The 19,549-nt window shown below is 44.8% G+C and overlaps 1 protein-coding gene and 1 pseudogene across 1 annotated transcript; both read left to right on the top strand.

Moving 5' to 3' along the window:
* Nucleotides 1-207: 207 nt before the first annotated feature.
* Nucleotides 208-2,904, top strand: LOC141606538 (1-aminocyclopropane-1-carboxylate oxidase homolog 1-like; annotated as a pseudogene).
* A 9,790-nt stretch (nt 2,905-12,694) lies between these two features.
* On the top strand, nt 12,695-15,028 carry LOC141606536 (1-aminocyclopropane-1-carboxylate oxidase homolog 1-like). Its single transcript, XM_074425696.1, has 3 exons — nt 12,695-13,249; nt 13,813-14,137; nt 14,474-15,028. The coding sequence occupies exons 1-3, from the start codon at nt 12,732-12,734 to the stop codon at nt 14,738-14,740; spliced, it is 1,110 nt and encodes a 369-aa protein (XP_074281797.1). The 5' UTR covers nt 12,695-12,731; the 3' UTR covers nt 14,741-15,028.
* Nucleotides 15,029-19,549: the final 4,521 nt, after the last annotated feature.

Below are 19,549 nucleotides of genomic sequence, written 5' to 3'. Positions count from 1 at the left end.
GGAGGAGTCAACATGTTCTCACGAAGACTTAATATTAAAACTTTAGTCATGCACTCGTATTTTAATCAATTTAAATAAGTAAGGAGGCCTAACATGCCCCCTCCACCTTCCACACACACACACATTTTATAAACTCTCACTTTTGCTATCATCCTCCTTCCATACTAGTCCTCTTTTATAAACTTCAACTCCAAGTTTGATATTCACAAAAACAAAGCATGGTTTCTACTAATAATGAACGTCTAGCACAACTAAAAGCCTTTGATGAAACAAAAAACCGGTGTTAAAGGGCTAGTAGATGCCGGTATATCCACCATTCCTCCAATCTTCATCCACCAACATAATGGTCAACCATCATCCAAAACACTCAACACAACCATGAATTTTCCTACCATAGACCTAAGTGGGATCGACACGAACCTGACACGAAGGACAGATACGATTAAGAGTGTACAAGATGCTCTAGGCACATGGGGTTTTTTCCAAGTGGTGAACCATGGGATTCCACAAAGTGTGTTGGATGATATGTTAGAGGGTGTTAAGAGGTTTTTTGAGGATGATGATGAGGTTAAAAAGAGTTACTATACTAGAGATTATAGTAAAAAGATGGTTTATAATTCTAACTTTGATTTGTTTAGTGGACCGGCTACATGTTGGAGAGACACTTTTTTATGTGTCTTTGCTCCTTCTCCTCCTAATCTTGATGATCTTCCTACATCTTGTAGGTAAGTGTCTTTAACCATTGCTTAACTTTCGTTCCTTATTCTTCGTCTGTCTTAGTCAATACGAGTAGTTTATTTCGGCCTTTTATTAAAAAAGACCCTGACTACAATAAAAAGAAAACGTAAACAAATGACTGAGACAGAATGAGTAGCTTTTATAACAAGAGTATTGACATGTAGGCAGGGGCGGATTATCTAGGGGTACGGTGGCCCGGATGGGCAGGTGCCCACCATGGAATTTCGGGATAAATATTTATGAGTATCAGTTTAACTAGAGCTGGTCATCAGCACGGGCTGATCCGGCCCGGCCTAGCCCATTATTTTATGCAACCTGGCCTGTCCCGACCCGACCTTAGCCCGCCGTTAACCCTGCCTGGCCCGGCCTTGGGCCGCCATTTTAGAAAAAATAAAAAATATGGTAAGCATATCCCGGCCCGCCCTTAGCCCGCCCTTAGCCCGCCTCTTGTCCTGGCCAAGCATATCCCGGCCCGACCCGGCCAAGCCCGTCCCTTCCCCTGGCCTGGCCCGGGTTTGACCAGGAGAGCTCGGCCCGCCCCTGGCCAGCCCGGCCCGGTCCTAGCCCGCCCCGAGTACATGTCTAGTTTTATCCCCATACTATTTTAGTTTTAGGGGAAAAAAATTCAAAATATAAAATGTTTTTTTTTTAAGATGGACAATAACGTGTTGAATTTTTTTGTGCCCCTTATACTAAATTCCTGCGTCCGCCCGTGCATGATGTAGGGAGATATTAATGGAGTACTCAAATCAAGTTTTGAAGTTAGGAAAGACACTATTCGAACTGTTTTCGGAGATACTAGGATTGAAGCCAATCTATCTAAATGACATCCATTGTACCGAAGGGTTTCAAGTATTAGGGCATTACTATCCTGCTTGTCCTCAACCCGAATTGACCATGGGAAGCCCTCAACACGCTGATTACGACTTCTTAACTATTCTATTGCAAGATCACATTGGCGGCCTCCAAATCCGGCATGACGGTCAATGGTTCGATGTTCCTCCTACTCCTGGAGCTCTTGTGATTAATGTGGGAGACCTTTTACAGGCAAGTTTTTCGATCCCATTCAAACCAAACTACCCGCTTTTCAATTTTTTCTTCACATATTTGTTGGCCAGCAGAGGTCAATTAGCTTAGTTGGTAAACTCATGAGATGTGATACTCAAGACCTGGTTTAACCCTGTCGGCTGTCAGCATCAAAATTGCCCTTCAAAATTGCCCTTGGGGTTTTCTTTACACACAAAAAAAAAGTTTTTGGCCACGAGTAGTTAGTCTAGGATTTGTGAGATCGAGTTTATATCCAAATCCATGGGCCGGGGTCCAATTTTAAGATCCAAATCCGACTCATTAGTACCAAATCAGGCCTAGGGGTGTACACTGGGCTAGGGGTGGGCTGGGCTTCCAATTTGTGGCCCAGGCACGGCACTAAAAAGGGGTCGGGCTGGGCTCCATAATTTATGGCCCGGCCCCGGCCCATATAGCGTTTTTTTGAAGTTTTAGCGGGCCAAGCCGGACTGCGCCGAAAATTTGGGGTACTGGCCCGGCCCGGGTAGAGGGGCGGGCTGGGCTAGGAAAAACCGGACCAGTGATGCGGGCTGGGCCGAGCTGGCCTGCACCGTTGAACAGCTCTAATCAGGCCTAAGAAATAATCGAGATATAATGCAAGATCAAATCCGACCCATAAGTATCCGTCTTTTAACTTAAAACTTCACATCACATTAACGTAATAAAGTCAAATGTAACCTTTGGTTTGGATGAGAGAGAGTACTAAACTACATTTGTTACAGTTGATAACAAACGACAAGTTCAAAAGTGTAGAACACAGAGTATTATCAAACTCCAAAGGTCCGAGGATCTCGGTGGCGAGCTTCTTCACAACCGGTTATCAGCCCACAACTCGAGTTTATGGACCCATCAAAGAGCTAGTCTCGGAATCAGACCCACCTAGGTACCGCGAAACCTCAGTGAAAGAGTATGCTAACTTCTTCAAAAGCAAAGGACTCGATGGCACTTCTGCCCTCCAACATTTCAGGCTTTGATATGAATCTATGATGAATGTTCACTAAGAAATGCTAAGGAAGTCATAAATAAACGACGAAAACTACTTCTTCGCATCTCGTTGTACTTTTTGCGCAAGGAATAATTTAAGAAAGTTCAATAAATAAATGTAAGAGTAATTCAATGTAAAATTACAAAAAAACAACTAATCTTTTCTAAGACGAAGGTATCCGTTTTATAATAAAACGGTTAATCTCATCCCACATCGGTACATTGGACAAAACTTTTTGATGGGGCATATTCTGCACCGCTGACCAAGTCAACATATTGAGCAAGGTCAAGGGTATCCATAGCAAAGTCAACGACTTAGACAGCCTAGCCGATACAATCCATCGGCCTGTCACCTGGGTCTCGGCCAGACAACTAGCCAGCCGGGACACATATCCGCGTACTCATATCCAAGACCCTCGGCGAGCCTACCACAGGTCCATCGGCCGAGGATACAACGGTCTTTCCACCTAATGAGTCACTTGGCCACTTGGCCACTACGTGACAAAAGGTGAATGCCTATAAATACTCCTCAACCTTCATTGAGGAAAGGATCCACAAAATTGACCTAATAACCACTATTCATCTGGTAATATCTTCCTTATCTCTCTACAATACACTCTTAGCCAAGTAACAACAACTTACCTCTCTAAGTTTACTGACTTGAGCGTCGGAGTGAGTACGCTCGGCCAAAGCCGAGCCCTCAGTTTGTTCATCGTTTCAGGAGAACGCAGGAAGGATTCTAGCAAGGACATCATTCAACTAGCTACGAGTGGTATCAAACATCTGCTCTGGATTTACACCCGGAACAATTGGCGCCGTCTGTGGGGACTCTTGACACTAAAAGCTAGTCACATTCATTCCCAAAACAACAAAAACAAAAACACAAGAAAAAAAACCCACCCCAAAAGCTAAGAAGATGTTGAAACAACAAGAAATAGTCGTGACCGACGAAACCGAGCTACCCCAGGATGATACGTTTCACCATTCTGGAGTATTGCAACCCTCCACCGGCGGAGTAATCCAACCGGAAATCGGAATGCCGATAACACCGGACACACCGCCGCCCGTCAACCAGGTCACCATCATGGGACAGGTGGTTGACATAGCAAAACTGAAGACACTCCTAGACCTGATTGGGAGTGCACCAACTCACGCAGGCTCGCCGACACAAGCGGCGGAAACCGTCCAAAAAACCAGGGCCCAGGGCGTGACTCCAAGAGATTTGAATGAAGCACTGGGAGAAGCAAACCCTATCAAGACGCCGGAGGAGCCCAGGGTGGTCGTGGTGAACATAAGTCCTTCTCGCACTCGGGAGAGGACACCGCCGCCGCAACATCGACAAGGCGCACCCCGGGAGAACCAGCGAAGCCCGACTCAGGAGAGTCGGAGAAGAAGCCCAAGCCGGAGAAGGAGTCCTTCTCGCTACGAGGAGAGAAGCCGGACTAGGGATGTGAGGAGTCGGTCGCCGCGAGTCATTCGACACGTGGTCAAACAGCCCCTCAGTGACTACGTCCTAGACACCGCCGTGCCACCCAAGCTGAAGTTGCCGGCGCTCACATACAAAGGAGAGAGTGACCCAACCGACCACGCCGAGGCCTTCGAGTCTCACATGTCGGTATGGGAGCAGCCCGATGAAGTCTGGTGCCGAGTCTTCCCAACGACTCTGCATGGGATGGCTCAGAGTTGGTACAAAGGGCTTCCTGACGGCTCGATATATTGTTTCGCCGACCTAAAGGACGCCTTCTTGGCCCAGTACTCTTGTAACAAAAGGAGGGCCGTGGAAACATCGGACCTCCTAACTATCAAACAGGAGGAGGGCGAGTCTCTGCGAGCCTATGTGAAGAGGTTCGACGGCAAAGTTCAGCAGATTCGGGAGATCAACCCCGAACTAGCGGCTTTCGCACTAATGAAGGGCCTCCCGAAGGGAAGCTTAAAGGACGAGCTCATCAAGCACGGGGGCCTGGGCCTGGACGCCGCAAGGAAGATGGCCGATCAGGCCATCAAGGTGGAAGATTACCACAAGACCTGGGTAGGCCCCAGCGAGGCCGAGCCCTCAGAGAAGACAAGCCGCCGGGATGACAGTCCGGATGAGAGACGCCGCGACACTAACAGGTCGCGGTCTGATGAGAAACGCCGTGACAAGAACAGGTCACGGTCCGATAGATCTGCCAAGAAGCAGGACTCGACGGGCGCCGGGGGGAATTCGGGGATGTTTTACCAAAGGCATTACCATGACAAAACCCCCTCGGTCGCATCGGCCGCCTGTGTCTTCGCCCGAGCGAGCGAGGGCGGAAGTGGGAACGGCCTCCCAAGCCAAAAGGAGACGGTGACGCGAACCAGTACTGCGAGTACCACGGTTGCGCCGGCCACCTCACTGACAACTGCCGGCACCTGAAGAATGCCATCGAAGAGCTAATCCGAAAGGGGTGCCTCGACAAGTATGTGGCCAAAGGCCAGAAGACTGACGCCAGCGGCTCGGATAAGAAATCCGTCTTTCAACGGATAGGAGTTATACACGTAGTCATCGGAGGTAACGAGAACGGTGGGTCGGCTCATGGGCACAAAAGGCACCTGAACGAGCTGTATCAGGCCATCAACTTTGTGCCCAACACAGCGACCCCCGCCTCCAGCATTCCCGATATGACTATTGGAGGGAAGGACTACGAGGGAGTCATCGCCCCTCACAGCGACCCACTCGTAGTCAACTTGGACATTTCCAACCACCTGGTAAAGAGGTGTCTGATTGACACAGGCGCCTACACGAACATCATGTTTAGGGAGTGCTTTAACAGCCTCGGCCTACGACTCAAGGATTTGAGCCCCTGCTCCCATCCTCTATACAGCTTCTCCGGGGCTGGCCTGGTACCCCTGGGTTCAATCAGACTCCCGGTGATGTTCGGCGAGGGGAATGCGGCCAAGAATGTCTTAGCCGAGTTCGTCGTCATCGACGGCTCATCCGCCTACAACGCCCTGATAGGCCGGGTTACTCTGAGCGATGCCGACGCAGTGATGTCCATCCGGGCCCTGACACTAATGTATGTCTCGGACCGGGGGGAAGCACATAAGCTCGTCTCCAAAGACGAGAAGGACGAGGTGGTCAACATCCGGATATCGCGAGGAGAGGATGCAACATGCAATCCCTCAAAGTGGCGAAGCAGTCGGAGAAGGGGAAAAGCTCATCCTCACAACCAAAGGGCGACCTTATGGATGCAACCGACGGCTGACGGGGGAAGAGCGTGCAATCCCTCTATTAAGGCATTAGGAAACTAATAGACCTTGTTTAGCGCCGGAGGTGCCCAAAACAGCTGTGGGCACCCCGACGCATGCTAATATCAAATGTAAAAAGGACCAAGTCTTTCATCAAAATGTTCATTTTTCAGGCTAGACGCCATCATGAAGCCGACGCCGTCTCATACTGTCGATTGGATAAGAGCGGCGTTCGTTGTGAAAACGACGACGCCTACTCACACTGTCGATTGGACAAGAGCGGCAGTCGTTAAAGAATGAAGACCGACGCCGTCTCATACTGTCGATTGGATAAGAGCGGCGTTCGTTGTGAAAACGACGACGCTTGCTCACACTGTCGATTGGACAAGAGCGGCAGTCGTTAAAGAATGAAGACCGACGCCGTCTCATACTGTCGATTGGATAAGAGCGGCGTTCGTTGTGAAAACGACGACGCCTGCTCACACTGTCGATTGGACAAGAGCGCGATCGTTAAAGAATGAAGACCGACGCCGTCTCATCGTCGATTGGATAAGAGCGGCGTTCGTTAGAAAACGACGACGCCGCTCACACCTGTCGATTGGACAAGAGCGCGATCGTTAAAGAATGAAGACCGACGCCGTCTCATACGTCGATTGGATAAGAGCGGCGTTCGTTGTGAAAACGACGACGCCTGCTCACACTGTCGATTGGACAAGAGCGGCAGTCGTTAAAGAATGAAGACCGACGCCGTCTCATACTGTCGATTGGATAAGAGCGGCGTTCGTTGTAAAAACGACGACGCCTGCTCACACTGTCGATTGGACAAGAGCGGCAGTCGTTAAAGAATGAAGCCGACGCCGTCTCATACTGTCGATTGGATAAGAGCGGCGTTCGTTGTAAAAACGACGACGCCTGCTCACACTGTCGATTGGACAAGAGCGGCAGTCGTTAAAAGAATGAAGACCGACGCCGTCTCATACTGTCGATTCGACAAGAGCGGTGATCTCCATGAAGAAATGTAGTGCTGTGGCAGTCACCCCAAATAGTAGACGCTTCGGCAGTCACTTAAAGTGGTAGACGCCGCGTAACACACTATCCGGACCTTGACTCACACATCGTCATAGACAAGAGCGGCGGTCCCCATGAAGGAATGTAGTGCTGTGGCAGTCACCCCAAATAGTAGACGCTTCGGCAGTCACTTAAAGTGGTAGACGCCGCGTAACACACTATCCGGACGCCGACTCTTACTGTCGTACCGACAAGAGCGGCAGTCTCCATCAGAAAGCAGACACCGCGACAAGCCGCGGCCAGCGCAGTTGATAAACAAAATCAAAATGCCTTAAAAACGTTAAAAACAGTTTGAGTTACACACTCTAAACCGCCTCATCGGAAACAAAAAGAGACGCTCAATTAATGACGTAAAAGGGCAACTCGGACAAAAACGAGAAAAGACCTCGGCCAAACCAGAGGCAAAGTGGAAACACTCAATACCATTGAAAACGCAAAAAAAAAAAAAAAAAAAAAAAAAAAAAAAAAAAAAGATAATAAGGTAAAGACCTCGGCATGCCGAAGGCAAAGGAAGAACTCTTATTAATAATAACAGTTTACAGGCGAAGAAAAAGAAGATGACGGCCGTCCCCATAGGGATAAACCAAAACACAACCTATCAAAGTTGTACAAAATACAAGGAAAGAAAAGCAAAAACTACAATTTAAGTCATTTGAAGCGCCAAAAGATGACAGAGGGAAAGGGCTTAACAATTGGCTCCCGAATAGCTGAAACAGATCTGCTGTAAACTTGTTCTCATCAAGCAGCCCACGTTGTTAGTGAGGAGCTGAAGCTATCTGGGACACCGGGTGATCCTGGTGACGACCGCCAGCCCCCTACGCCTGTCACTGCTCACCATCAGCAGCGGTAGCCGCATCCTCTTCAGTGGGCAACCCAGCAGCTTCCCTAGCAGCCTCAGCTTTGGCCTCAGCATCATCAGCCGCCCTCATTCTATCAGCTTCCTCCTTGGCCACCTTAGCCTTCTCAGCAAGAGCAGCTCTCTCCGCGGCCGCCTCCTTCTCAGCCTTCGCCCTCACCGCCTCCTGGGCCTTCTCCGCCATGGCTTTCTCTTTAGCCGCAAGCTTATCATCAAGCAGCTCCTCATATCTGTCCCACGGGAAGGAACCATCGAGAGGGAAAAGCTCCCCGATCACCTCCCTAGCAGCTCCCTCGGCCAGGTCCCGGAATTCAGCGCACAGATTAGGGAGCATGACGGTTTGGAGCATCTCAACATCCGCCTCTTTCTGCTTGATAATGGCCTCTCTGGCCCGAATCACCTTCGCTTGGGCCTTAAACAGGTCCCTGGATTCGTCCCTCTGCTGGAGATAGAGGTCGGCACGCCCCTGAGCCTTCTCCAGCAGCTTCGCAGCTTCGGCTGCCGCAGCCTCGGCTTTGGCTCTCTCAGCAAGGACCTCCTTTTCAGCGCCCTCCCTGAGTCTTCTCTCAGCCAAGAGCGCCTTCTCGGCATCTCCCCTAAGCTCTCGCTCCTTGAGGAGATCCAGCTTTGCCGCCACAGCCACCTGCTTAGTGGCATTACGCTCGCCAACAGCTCGAGCCACGGCTCTCTCCTGCTCCACAAGACGAGCACCGGTAGCCACATTCCACCTTGCCAGCTCCCTAATTAGCTTCGTGCCTTCCTCTATAAGCTGGGAGACGGAAGCCTTCTGGGATGAAGGGACGGTGGTAACAATTTGACCACCAGCCTGCGACTGGGAGGGGGAAGCCTTCTGGGATGAAGGGTTGACGGTGACACCCCGATCACCAACCTGCGCAGAGGACCCCTCCGCCTGCTGCCCAACATGAGCAAAAGCCGACTGCGGCTGGTCTGCAGAAATTCAATTAAAGCGTCAGTATCAACATTGACTTACCAAAAACCTGTCATCAGGAGCACCTAATGGCACGGCTAAAATTTAAGCCACAAGCTAGATAGGTACCATGCTTGGCCTTCTTGGCCGGAGGAGACTTTTCCTTGCCAGCAGTAGAGGCTGCCCCTTTCCTCTTACGGATGAGGGAACATTCCTCCTCATCGGAGTCCCCATCAGGGATATCAACAACCTCCACCGCTTTCTTCTTAGGAGGAGGGATAGGAGATGAAGCCGGTGTCGAAGCGATCGCCGCCGAAGGTACTGTTTTCCGCGTTCGACGCACTACGCCGCTAATAACCTTCGCCTGGGCCTCCTCCCTGCTCAAACCCTTCAGCCGCTGCTCCATAAGATCATTCGGCGACATCCTGCGGTCATGAGCTGAAGCCTTGGGATGCAAATTAGCAACGGTTCCATCTTTGTGCAACCCCATTCTCCGAAGAAAATCCTCAGACAAGTCCTTTCCAAAGTAGTCTGCGAAAGAAACAAAGCAAGAGTTAAAGTAGGAGAAACGAATCGAAATCCGAGGAACAAGAGCATTAAGAGCGGCGATGGGCCTCACACCGACCCAACTCACCCTGTGCTAGGGCCGGTATGAGGCCGACGTGGCAGAGCGGCTCATCCTGAAGGATGATCTGCGTCGGGGGAATCCATCTTTTCGACACCCCACTCCTGTCCACCTCAAAAAGCCTCATCGCCAGCTTCTCATCCTCCGTGAGAAGGACCTTGCTGGCGTCCATCTTAAGGTGCTTCCGAGTGACCCATCTGTCATGCTCCGCCTGTGTCTCACACCGCAAATTGACTCGGTGCTGGAAGGAACGAGGCAGCGGATAGTCATCCGGCACCTTAACGTACACCCACCGGTCTTGCCAGCCCTTGCAAGAGGAAAGTTTGTCAACAGAGACATAACCCTGCTCCACCTGCACACTGTACCATCCGGCGCGGCCAGATAGTGATGGTTTGAGATAATGAAGCCGGCGGAATAAATTCACCGTTGGAGCCTCTCCCTTGAAGAGACAAAGCCAAACAAAACCGATTATGGTCCTCATAGCCGACGGATGCAGTTGGGCCACGGCGACGTTCATGGCTTTTATTATGGCCATAACATACCCATTCAGAGGGAACCGGAGGCCGTACTCCAAATGCCTCATATACACACCGGTATAGCCCGGTGGGGGACAACAGACGGCCTGACCCTCCTCGGGGATGGCAATTTCATATCCCCTTCCAAAGAAAAAATGGCCCTCGAAAAGTTTCCCGCCAGAGCAACTAGCAAACTTGTGGGACCAAGCACGGTCAAGGCGGATTTTACAGACATAGCCGTGGTCCATGACATACTGTCTCCCCTCACTAGGACGAGACCATTCTTCGTCATCACCAAAGTCATCACCAAATTCGCCATAGGAATCAGAGTCCTCCCATTCCTCAAGAATTTGAGGATCAACTTCAGGAGAAGGAGACCTAGGGCCCCCCGACGCAGGTTTACTGGGTCCAGCATCAGCAGAAGACATGTTCACAACAAATTACCAACGAAGTAAAAGAAAAGTTGTTTGATTACCTTAAAGAAACACGCTCGCCGGATCGAAGACCTTTGAAAGTTTAAAGAGATGAAGATTTTGGGAGAAAATTTTCGAAAAATTTGAGGAAATAAAAGTAATGGCCAAAATCACGGAATAACTGCCCTATTTATAGTAAAAAGCCCATGAAGAAAGACCAATCAGGGCACAGCCCATGAAGCGTCAACCAATCAGCAAGCAGACACGTGTCAGACATGCAACCATGGAATGTCAATCGTCGCAACAGTAAAATGTCAATCAATACTACAGTGACCAAGCGTATTCAACACGCCCGTTCACATCTATTCGCCTGTTCATCTCCCTCAGCAAATTCCTAAGCACCCGCTCTCCGCCGGCCACATGATCGACCAAGCCATGAAGCACCGGCCGGGGGCAATCAGAAATAACCGGCACTCACAGCCCTGGTCTCGGCCGACATCATCATTCTTTCCCACATCGGATACCCTTTACGCATCCATGTGGAGGGGGGATACGGTAGGCCTACGAATGATCAAGCCGATGCATCAGAAGAAGCCGACGCAGAAAATTTTTGCAAAATACTTGCGCAGAATATACGCTCAACATACATCGGAGCCCATGCCACGGCATAGACTACGCTGGGGGCAAATTGATGGGGCATATTCTGCACCGCTGACCAAGTCAACATATTGAGCAAGGTCAAGGGTATCCATAGCAAAGTCAACGACTTAGACAGCCTAGCCGATACAATCCATCGGCCTGTCACCTGGGTCTCGGCCAGACAACTAGCCAGCCGGGACACATATCCGCGTACTCATATCCAAGACCCTCGGCGAGCCTACCACAGGTCCATCGGCCGAGGGTACAACGGTCTTTCCACCTAATGAGTCACTTGGCCACTTGGCCACTACGTGACAAAAGGTGAATGCCTATAAATACTCCTCAACCTTCATTGAGGAAAGGATCCACAAAATTGACCTAATAACCACTATTCATCTGGTAATATCTTCCTTATCTCTCTACAATACACTCTTAGCCAAGTAACAACAACTTACCTCTCTAAGTTTACTGACTTGAGCGTCGGAGTGAGTACGCTCGGCCAAAGCCGAGCCCTCAGTTTGTTCATCGTTTCAGGAGAACGCAGGAAGGATTCTAGCAAGGACATCATTCAACTAGCTACGAGTGGTATCAAACATCTGCTCTGGATTTTCACCCGGAACACTTTTGTTTTTTCCCAATGTATTATGTTTTTGTCTTATTCCTTTTACATAACATATTTGACCCGTTTTAAGGTTAAGATGGATATATCTACCTTAAACGAGAATTTGCCTACAAAAAAAGTACGATCGAGTAGTCGATTTTATTGTCAAATCCATGTACAATGTGTTGTGTGTGGAGACAAGACAGATACAAGTGGCCAACAGTAGCGGAGCCAGGATTCAAGCAGTGCGTGGTGGTGGGGGGTGGGGGAGACGCCCCTGTTAGTCCCTCCTTAGTCCTTAGCTCCACCACTGCAAGTAGGTAGTCTCAGAGTGGGTATACAGTTTTATCTAAGTTATTCGGGGACTTTAATCAAACGTAAAGGAGCAGTGGAGACAGAGAGAATACGTTTGTGGAAACAAAGATAAGTTAGAGACAGAAATATAGTCAAATCACAAATTCTTGTTTCAGACGGACACTTTTCGTCTTATTTGTCAGACGGATAAAATGTTGCCATTTTTTAAGAAAATGTAACCAATTAATTCCAAAATGTTATGACTAGAGGTGTCATTTTTTACCCTGAAAATGATGTGAACAATAATGGTAACATGTTATCAGAAAATAACAACATTTTATTGTAAAATGATAACATGTTACCCGTCTTATTTCAGACCAAAAGCAATGATCTTAAGAAAAACGGACTGCAAATCACAAATTCTTGTTTCAAACGGACACTTTTCGTCTTATTTGTCAGACGGATAAAATGTTGCCATTTTTTAAGAAAATGTAACCAATTAATTCACAAAATGTTATGACTAGAGGTGAATAATAATGGTAACATGTTATCAGAAAATAATAACATTTTATTGTAAAATGATAACATGTTACCCGTCTTATTTCAGACCAAAAGCAATGGTCTTAAGAAAAACGGACTGTAGTCAAATTTGTCACTTCTTATGTGTCCAAGCCGCCTTCATAACTAAGGTGGGTCCATTATTAGTTGTTAGTTACTTATCATCAACAATATATACTGTATACATATCATAAATTGGAAGTAAGCATTGTAGAAGTAGTAGAAACTAAAATTATAAAAATGGAAAAAGTTAGTGATGAGTATGATAGACAAAAGGAAGTTAAGGCCTTCGATGAAGCGAGGACGGGTGTAAAAGGAATCGTTGATTCGGGTTCAAAAACCGTTCCAAGGATGTTTATTCGACCCAAAGATGAACTCTCTAAAGAACATGAAATTCCTTGTGTTGATGATCTCCAAATTCCGGTTATAAGTTTACAAGGTATCGATAACAAAGATGTTTGTGACGAGATTGTTAAGCAAGTTTTATATGCATCGGAAAAATGGGGATTTTTTCAAGTAGTTGATCATGGAATTCCATTTCAAGTACTTGAAAAAATGTTGCAAGGGAATAAAATGTTTCATGAGCTAGATGTTGAGGTTAAGAAAGTGTTTTATTCTCGCGATTTAATGAAATCGGTTTCTTATGGGGTTAATTATGATCTTTACAATTCAAGGGTTGCTAATTGGAGGGATACTGTGGCGATTGTTAACTCGTATCCTGGTTTTTTCGATCCCAGTGACATACCCAAACTCTGCAGGTATTTATGTAATTCTCGACGCAGTTTTTTGTTAGCTTTTTCTTTTGACGATTTTCAATTCAGGACATGACCTGCCACGACATAGTGACATTTTATCAGCTAAAATAGCTAACATCTGATTTAATCTTGTTTGTTAAACGACGATTTGGCAACTGAAGGTATTTATGTAATTCTCGACACATTTTTTGTTAGTCTTTTCCTTTGTTATTAAAAGAGTCGTAAATGCAGTTTCAATGCTGACAGTTTTCAATTCAGGACATGACCTACCACTAGATAGTGACATTATTTATACCAGGCCTGCTAAAATAGCTAACATCTGAATTAATCTTGTTTGTTAAACGACGATTTGGCAACTGCAGGTATTTATGTAATTCTCGACACACAGTTTTTGTTAGTCTTTTCTTTTGTTATTGAAAGAGTCGTAAAGGCAGTTTCAATGCTGACGGTTTTCAATTCAGGACATGACACCTACCACTAAATAGTGACATTATTTATACCAGCTAAAATAGCTAACATTGATCAAATAATCTTGTTTGTTAAATACGACGATTTGGCAATTGCAGGGATGCGATGATGGACTACATAGAACAGATACTAAAACTAAGCGATATTTTACTAGAGTTGCTATCGATGGGACTAGGACTCGAACCAAGTTATCTAAAAGAAGAAATGGAATGCAACAAAGGATGGTACCTTGTGAACCACTACTACCCTCCTTGCCCTGCTCCGGAACTGACACTGGCTACGAGCAAACACTCTGACCCGGCATTTCTCACCATTCTACTCCAAGACCAAATTGGTGGGCTTCAAGTTCTCTATGAGAATCAATGGGTTAACGTTAACCCGATTCCTGACGCCTTTGTCGTCAACATTGGGGACATTCTTCAGGTTTCTTAATTTTGTCATCTATATGTAAGACTGTCTTATACTCCCTCTATTTTTCTATATATGACTTTCTCACATTTCGAGACACACACTTCTCTCTTCAATATCTCTCAAATTATATGCTTAAATATACTGATATGTATACTCATATGAAAGAGTTGTTCATAAAGAATTTAATGGTATAATTTTTATAATTTTTTACCAAATATATTTTTGTAAATATTAAAGTCAAAGGCTCGCCTCGAAAAAGCAAAACGTCATATATTAAAAAATGGAGGGAGTACAAGACTCGCTGCATGTGTATAGATTTTAATCTTACGGTTGTGAATTTCAATGCAGATGATATCCAATGACAAGCTCAAGAGTACTTACCACAGAGTGACTGCAAATCTAGTCGGACCGAGGATTTCAACAGCGTTCTTCCTCGAAGGTGATCAATCGTCTACAAAGTTATATAGACCCATTAAAGAGTTGGTGTCTGAAGATCATCCTTGTGCTTATAAAGACTTCACTCTCCGCGATTTTGACACTCAATTCCGTAACCGCCCACTAAATGTACCTACATTCGACCTCTTAAAGCTAGAAAATCACGCAATTGTCGACTAGGTAGTAGCCTAGTTGGTTCTACTCAAGAAGTCATGATCTGGGTTCGAAACCTGTCAGCACTAAAACAACGGAACAATAAGGAATTGCCGAGCTGACTATAAGAGACACATATATAAAGTATAATCTCCTACTACTATAAATTAAGGTTTGTATGAGTTTTACAAACTTCTTCGTTTGTTTGTACTCGGTATAAATTAAGGTTTGTATGAGACTATGAGTTTTACAAACTTCTTCGTTTGTATATGTATTTTAAGTATTAATTGGCGACAAAAAAAGATTAAACTTATACGACCATTTTTTTTACATACGTACAACACCTTGCAACTCTTCAATTGCTAGGTAATACGAAGTGGTCCGTAATACTGAGCAATAATATTATCATGCAAGACCGTTTTATTTTTTTGATTAACAGAAGGGATAAATCCCAGAGACCTACAGAGAGTAGGGTCCCAGAAAATTCATAAGAAACAGGAATATAACAAAACGGGTACAATAACAAACAATTCATCCTTTTCAACACGAAAAACTTGCGTATTAGTTTTATAGCAAGAGACAGTTGTTTTATGAACTCTGTATAGAAACGCTCATTTGTTGATATTAATAAACGAGCGTTTAACCAATAATAAAAGAACCGTTTCACACCGTAAATAGACGTTTTATTCTGTAATTTGTGAATACTATGTGATAGAATATAAATACAATAGTAGGGCCTCAAATATCACCTTAAGGTTTTGGTTCTATCATGGTATCAGAGCCCTTACTTATGACCAAAAGTCAGTCACAGGTTCAAATCATCCTGGCAACTCACGAAGTGGAATTTCAGCATAGCCCAATGAAAGATTCCATGGTGAAATCCTCCATTGATGAATGTTTGTTAAGCTTGAAGAAGATGATGATGAAGTTGTAACAGACTAGAAAGAGAAGTAGTTTTAGAGAGAGAAAGGTAAATAAAAGGTGGATATTGTATTGATATCATCGTGTATAATTACAACTGTACAAGTGCTTATATACAAACTATACTATTGTTGACTTTCCTATACAAGCTAATAAGCTATACAATGCTTTGACTTTCCTATTCTAACATCCCCCCTCAAGTTGGAGGGTGGAGAAGACACACCCAACTTGTGAAGAAGATAATTGTGCTGAATCCCAGTGAGAGACTTGGTAAACATATCAGCAGGTTGGGAGGCAGTTGGTATATATGACAATGTAATCAAACCAGCCTGAAGTTGTTCCCTCACAAAATGACAGTCAAGATCAACGTGTTTTGTGCGTTCATGAAAGACGGGATTTCTTGCGATGTGTATTGCTGCTTGACTATCACATTTGATAGGGACAGGAGTGATATTGGCTACCCCTAATTCAGCAAGGAGCCTAGTCAGCCAAGCAAGTTCAGCAGTCAACCGGCGCATAGACCTGTATTCTGCTTCTGCAGAGGAGAGGGAAACTGTCTGTTGTTTCTTTGATTTCCAGGAAATAAGACTACCACCCAACATCACAACAAAACCACTCACTGACCTCCTACTGTCTGGACATGATGCCCAGTCTGCATCACAAAAGGCTTGAAGAGAAAAATCAGCATTATCATTCAGGAAAATACCTTGAGTTGGTGCCTTGGCAATATATTTTAAGACATGTATGGCTGCTGACCAGTGAATATCAGTGGGTGCGGATAAAAATTGACTTAACAACTGTATGGCAAAGCAAATATCAGGCCTGGTATGGGTGAGGAAATTCAGTTTGCCGATTAGCCTTCTATATAAGGAAGGATCAGAAAGGAGAACACCTGAGTCTTTGGAAATCTTAACTGAGTTGTCAAGAGGGCTAGAAACAGTACCTTTGTCGAGACAATCAAACTCAGTTAACAGCTCATTAACATACTTACTTTGTGTAATTGCAAGACCATTTGAAACCTTGAGAAATTCCAATCCTAAAAAATAGTGTAAGGTACCAAGATCCTTGATCTTGAAAGCATCATTGAGGTAACTCATCAAATCATCCATTTCAGAAGCATTATCACCAGTTATGAGAATGTCATCCACATAAACACCCACATAAACCCGGGTGAGACCAACAGTCTTATGAAAAAGGGAGTAGTCATTCAAAGACTGAAGATACCCTCTAGATCTCAAGGCAGAACTAAGCTTAGCATACCATTGCCTCGAAGCTTGCTTGAGTCCATATAGAGACTTTTGGAGCTTGCAGACAACATTGGAGTGAGATGTGACTAGACCAGGTGGGGGTTTCATGTACACTTCCTCATGTAAATCCCCATGAAGAAAAGCATTGTTAACATCTAATTGTCTCATTTCCCAATTTTTCTTAAGAGCAACAGCAATAAGACTTCTTATAGTGGTCATCTTAACAACTGGAGAAAAACTCTCTGTATAATCTATGCCCTCTTTTTGGGTATATCCTTTGACAACAAGTCGTGCCTTGTACCTCTCAATGGACCCATCTGCCTTATGTTTAATTTTAAAAACCCATTTGCAACTAATAGCTTTCTTGCCTGGAGGTAGAGGCATCAGTTTCCAAGTACTGTTAGCCTCAAGAGCTGAGTATTCAGCTGCTATGGCAGCTTCCCACTCAGGATATGCAATTGCCTGTTCATAATTCACAGGTTCTGACACAGGATGCAAATTACAAGTATGTGGAGAAGAATCCGTTTGGGTTTGGCAACAAAAAGTTTGAATGTGATGGTGTGTCTCAGGAATGCAAAGAGATGTGAGAGTGTGAACACAAGAAGCTGCATGGGTATGGGTTTTAGGCAAAGAACAATGAAAATCTTTCAGGTAAGATGGTGGTTGAGAAACCCTAGTAGAATGTCTAATAGAAGGAATGGAAGAGTTAGTATTTGGAGTGATGGAAGCAGTTGGATTTTGAGGAATAGGAGAATCTGAATTTGAAGAAGAAACATTGGAATTGTTGTTATCAGAATGAACAAAATCAGGTGTAGCAGGGGTAGAAGAATCATTTATGGGTGAAGGAATCATGCAAGTATTGTCATATGAATCTTTGAGAAAAGGAAAAATGTTCTCATGGAATACTACATCTCTGGAGATTATAATGGTTTTGGACTCAAGATCAAGGATTTTATAGGCTTTCTTACCAAATGGATAACCTAGAAAGACTGAGGGAATTGCTCTTGGAGCAAACTTATCCCTCCCTGGTTTGGGTGTGGTTGCATAACAAAGGCACCCAAAAGATCTCATGTGCAATAAGTTGGGTGGTTTCTGGAAGAGGAGTTCATAAGGACTTTTATTGTTGAGGATTTTGGTTGGTAGTCTGTTAATAATATATGTGGCTGTAAGAACACACTCCCCCCAATACTTCTTAGGTAGATTAGATTGAAACATTAGTGCTCTAGCTGTTTCAAGAAGGTGTTTGTGTTTCCTTTCAACAACACCATTTTGTTGGGGTGTGTGAAAGCATGAGGTTTGATGGAGGATTCCACTATGAGAAAGGAAATCTTTACCAAAATTGCTAGATCCTAATTCAAGGGCATTGTCAGACCTTATTATTTGAACAGTAGCATTGAATTGAGTTTTGGCAAAGCTAAGGAAGTTCTGGATAAAATTGAAGGCATTACTTTTACAAGTCATGAGATGTGTCCATGTGGTTCTTGTAAAATCGTCTACAATGGTGATGAAGTACTTGTAACCATTATAGGTTTGAATATGGTAGGGACCCCAAAGGTCAATGTGAATTAATTGGAATGGTTTACTGGTTTGAATATGACTGTCTGGAAAGGAAAATCTATGTTGTCTGGCTTTTGCACAAATAGAACAAGTATGAATTTTATTTTCATTTATTGTAGAAATCTTACAAAATGGGAAATGCTTGAGTTTATACAATGGAAGATGGCCTAATCTAGAATGCCATATCTCAGCAGAATCAGAAAAAATTACAGCATTTGAATGAGAAAACAAACTAGCAGTGGGAGAACTATTCTTGAGGAAGTAGAGATTCTTGTGTTGTTTACCAAGAATTAGAGGCATCTTCGTAGAAGAGCCCTGCACACAGCAAAATTCAGGAGTAAAGCTGATAGTTTTGTTTAATTGTTTAGCTAGTCTAGAAATGGAGAGAAGATTGAATTTAAAAGAGGGAACATATAGAACATCTTTCAAGACAATATCTGATGAAATTGGGACATCACCTATGGTGTTAATGGTCGTATGTTCACCATTAGGCAAAGAAATGGAGTAAGGAAGGGGTACATTTTTAATAGTAGAAAACAGATTCTTATTTCCACACATATGATCACTTGCACCCGTATCTAAAATCCAAGAATTAAAACAAGCAAAAGACATATTAGAGAAAGAAGTGTTACCAGCAAAGTTCGCAGAGACAGCAGTATTATCAGTAGGCTGATTGTGTTGGAGAGCATGTTGCATTTGGTTGAACATTCCTGGAGTGAAACCATCAGAGGTGTTTGAAGGACCGGCAGAATCATCTCCTTGTGCAGCATTAGCGAATCGCTTTCTGTTATTGTACTCTAATCTGCCACAAACATTGATTAAGTGGCCTGGCTTTTTGCAGTAGTTGCACCATTTTGTGTCATTGCTTTCAGTGGTACCCTTGAACTCTTGTTTATTACCAGAATTGTACTGAGAATTCAAGTGGTATGGATTTGAAGTGTACTGATTCTTTGGATAAGGACCCTTAGGCGGAAAGAATTGACCTTTGGGATGCATATCTCTGTGAGGTTGTCGTGGATAAAAAGGCTTGGAATTCCTTGCATAAAAAGAAGCAGAGTCGGTCTGAAATTGTGTCTCATGGTGAATTTCTCGTTGCCTTTCTTCTTGCAGC

The sequence above is a fragment of the Silene latifolia genome, chromosome 10 (assembly GCF_048544455.1).
Source record: "Silene latifolia isolate original U9 population chromosome 10, ASM4854445v1, whole genome shotgun sequence".
Classification (NCBI taxonomy): domain Eukaryota; kingdom Viridiplantae; phylum Streptophyta; class Magnoliopsida; order Caryophyllales; family Caryophyllaceae; genus Silene; species Silene latifolia.
This window is presented reverse-complemented; position numbering and strand designations above follow the sequence as displayed.

Bases quoted from the DNA above. Each gene is read 5' to 3' on its own strand.
- LOC141606536 (XM_074425696.1), top strand. From the start codon at position 12,732: ATGGAAAAAGTTAGTGATGAGTATGATAGACAAAAGGAAGTTAAGGCC. The intron at 13,250-13,812 runs GTATTTATGTAA...TGGCAATTGCAG, and splicing joins GACATACCCAAACTCTGCAG to GGATGCGATGATGGACTACA. The intron at 14,138-14,473 runs GTTTCTTAATTT...ATTTCAATGCAG, and splicing joins ACATTGGGGACATTCTTCAG to ATGATATCCAATGACAAGCT.